Raw genomic sequence first — 3,391 nt, forward strand, 5'->3', positions numbered from 1 at the left:
TATTAATATTTTATTATAAATAACTAGAAGTTTGGCAAAATTATATTTTTGCCCAAACCGTAAGGAAATTTTACGGTTTGAATTAAAAATTCAAACCGTAAGATTTCCTTACGGTTTGAAATTTTTTTTTTTTTTTTTTAAGCCCAACTTTGCACCTCTAGTTAACATATCAAAACACCTTCAAAAATCATGAAAATTTACCGACATGCATTGTTGACTTCATAGAATAAGACTGTAAAGTTTCATACAAAATCTCAAAACAGATCGTGAGAATAAGCCCAACTTTCCATCTCCTCTGTTGTGTCCGTTAAGTCAAGTCTTTCATCTGCCCAATTAATTTGGGCATTCTTAGTTTTTTTTTTTCTTTAAATCCTTTTGCATGATCTTATATATATGGATACACTCATACACAACATTTTTCATTCAAGCACCGCTCAAAATAGTCTTGCTTACACTTTCTCCGCTGCAATGACACTTGTTGCACTTCTTTCCTTGTCACTTTTCCTCTTCTCCTTCTCTATCAAAACCATCACTCTAACACATGCACAATGCCTTTCTGACCAACGTCATGCCTTGATTCAACTCAAGCAAGGTTTCCACACCAATGAACTCCATTCATGGAATGCAAGTACCGACTGTTGCATATGGGATGGCATCACATGCGATGAGCAAACCGGTTTGGTGACTGAGCTCAACCTTACTGACCGGTCCATCTCAGGTGAAATCAACCCGAATTTATTCAATCTCAGCTCTCTTAGGTACCTCAGCCTATCTGACAACTACTTCTATAATATTACCCTTCCACAAACAGGGTTTGAGCGACTTGCTAATTTAACCCATCTCGACTTATCCGGTTCTTCCTTTGCCGGTCAAGTTTCAACCAGCATTTCTGCTCTCACAAACCTTATCTCACTTGACTTATCCCATAATAACTTGTATCTTCATGGCATAGACCTACAAACCTTACTCAGAAACCTCACCAAGCTCCAAGTTCTTCGCTTGAATGAGGTTGACATTTCACTCAATGGATCTGAGTTGGGAAATGCAATTTTTCAAATAGGTCCAACAATTCAGCAGCTATACATGCAAGAGTGTGGATTAAGTGGAAATTTGCCGGATAGAATATTCCACCTTACAAATCTAACAGAACTTGATTTATCATATAACTCAATGTTGTCAGGTCAACTGCCAGTATTCAAGAAGCAAAGTGTTTTGCAATATTTGTCTCTTGAATATACAAATTTCACAGGTCTATTACCAGATTCAATTGGAAATCTCCAATACTTATCGGTATTGCGTCTTTTCAACTGTAACTTCTATAAAGAAATTCCTCCTTCAATAACAAACCTTACAAGACTCCAAGATTTGAACTTAGATTCAAACAGATTGACAGGTACGATACCAATGTCTTTCTTTACTCATCCTTCTTTGGAATACCTTGTTCTATCAAATAACCAATTGTCCGGATATCTACCCGAGTTCTTAAATGGTTCATCAATTTTGGCATTTATCTACATTGACCACAACAATCTTCAAGGACAATTGTCAATTTCTAGATTCATCATGCATAATAAGTACCTTGATTCTCTAGATCTCTCAAACAACAAGTTGTCTATTACAGAAGACAAAAACCATAAGGACTCATTCTATGTCTCATTGCCGCAACTAGGATATCTAGGGCTGGGATCGTGCAATTTAACAAAGTTTCCTTATTTTTTGAGTTACCAAACAAATATTCAATACTTAGACCTCTCAAATAATAGTCTCACAGGAGAGATTCCCCTTTTCATTTGTAATGTGACATTGCCAACACAACTTGATCTTTCATATAACAATTTAACTGGTACAATTCCACCTTGCCTTCTAGAAGTTACTGATTTGGAAGTGCTTGACCTGAAAAGTAACAAATTAAGTGGGCCATTGCCACGAAATATTAGTCAAGCATGTGGAGTTAAAACAATTAATCTGAGTGAAAATGTAATAAATGGAAGTTTGCCCAACTTCCTTATGTATTGCAATTCTCTCGAGGTCTTAGACTTGGGAAACAATCAGATAGTGAACACATTTCCCTATTGGCTGGGAAATCTTGAAAATTTGAGAGTTCTTGTCTTAAGATCAAATATGTTTTATGGAAAAATATCAGATGTGGAAATCAAAACAAAAGGAAATGAGTCATTTTTCCCCATGCTAACGGTTCTGGACCTTTCTTCAAATCATTTCAGTGGTACATTGCCCAAAAATATTTTTGTGAATTTGAAGGCTATGATGGGGGCAACAAATACAAGGTTCTTATATTATAATGAGATCAATGAAAGTTACATTCCGTATGTAGCTTCAGTCACATACAAAGGGCAGAGTTTTGATCTGATGTTCTCACTTGGCATATTCAGCTACATTGATCTGTCAAATAATGAATTTTGGGGGGAAATACCCGAACAGATCGGGCAACTCAAGTCACTTGATGTGGTTAACCTATCAGTTAATGCCCTGGCTGGTCCAATTCCAACAGAATTTGCTAATTTACAGCAACTTCAATCACTAGATCTCTCTTTCAACCAGCTTTCTGGACACATCCCTGAAGAACTCACCTCTCTCACTTTTCTTTCTGCACTAAATCTCTCATACAACAATTTAGTTGGAGAAATACCCAAAGACCGTCAGTTCTCAACCTTTTCCAATACTTCTTACTTGGGTAATCCAGAATTGTGTGGTGGTCCTTTATCATTGCAATGTTCAGCACCTCCTTCAAATCATGGGTTTAATAAAGGTTTGCCTTCAAAGTCTTCTACTGATATAATTGGGCTGTCTATTTCTATCGGCTTGGGGTTAGGTGTGGGATTTGCCTTTGTAATTTGGGCTACGATATCATGGGAGAATGGAAGAAAGTGGTTCATTAGCATTATAGATAGGTTTGACATTCAACATTTTCGATATCATGGGAGAATGGAAGAAAGTGGTACATTATCATTATAGATAGGTTTGACATTCGGCATTTTCGCTGATGGATATATGTAAGATCTTTGTAATAATAAATGGGTATAAATCACTATGTATTTTTATGAGTGTGTATTTGTTTATTAAGTACATTTTCTTATACACAAATGTCACAAAAATGTATGGTAGGACCTCTTTGTATGATTATTTGTTAACAAGTTATCAATGTGTTCAATTTGGTAGGACCTCTTTGTATGATTGTACCATATACTGACCATAACCTTCTTGAATCAATCTGGGGATTTGGATTGGTATGTATAAAACCACTAAACAAATTTCCGTAAAATCAGTTCTCATTTTTTTAGTCCATTTGTTGCAATGGGTGCATACTAATGTCTCATCAAATTTACATTTTTGGGCTCATTATTTTTATGGCTTGGTGCCTTAAAAGAAAAAG

At 35.9% G+C, this 3,391-nt stretch overlaps 1 protein-coding gene across 1 annotated transcript; it reads left to right on the forward strand.

The window, feature by feature from the left end:
• The first annotated feature begins 443 nt into the window (after nt 1-443).
• Nucleotides 444-3,062, forward strand: LOC144560986 (uncharacterized). The gene is made up of 2 exons (XM_078310205.1): nt 444-2,909; nt 2,978-3,062. Exons 1-2 carry the CDS (start codon nt 469-471, stop codon nt 3,000-3,002), a joined length of 2,466 nt encoding a protein of 821 aa, XP_078166331.1. The 5' UTR covers nt 444-468; the 3' UTR covers nt 3,003-3,062.
• Nucleotides 3,063-3,391: the final 329 nt, after the last annotated feature.

The sequence above is a fragment of the Carex rostrata genome, chromosome 10 (assembly GCF_964058835.1).
Source record: "Carex rostrata chromosome 10, lpCarRost1.2, whole genome shotgun sequence".
NCBI classification, from domain to species: Eukaryota; Viridiplantae; Streptophyta; class Magnoliopsida; order Poales; family Cyperaceae; genus Carex; species Carex rostrata.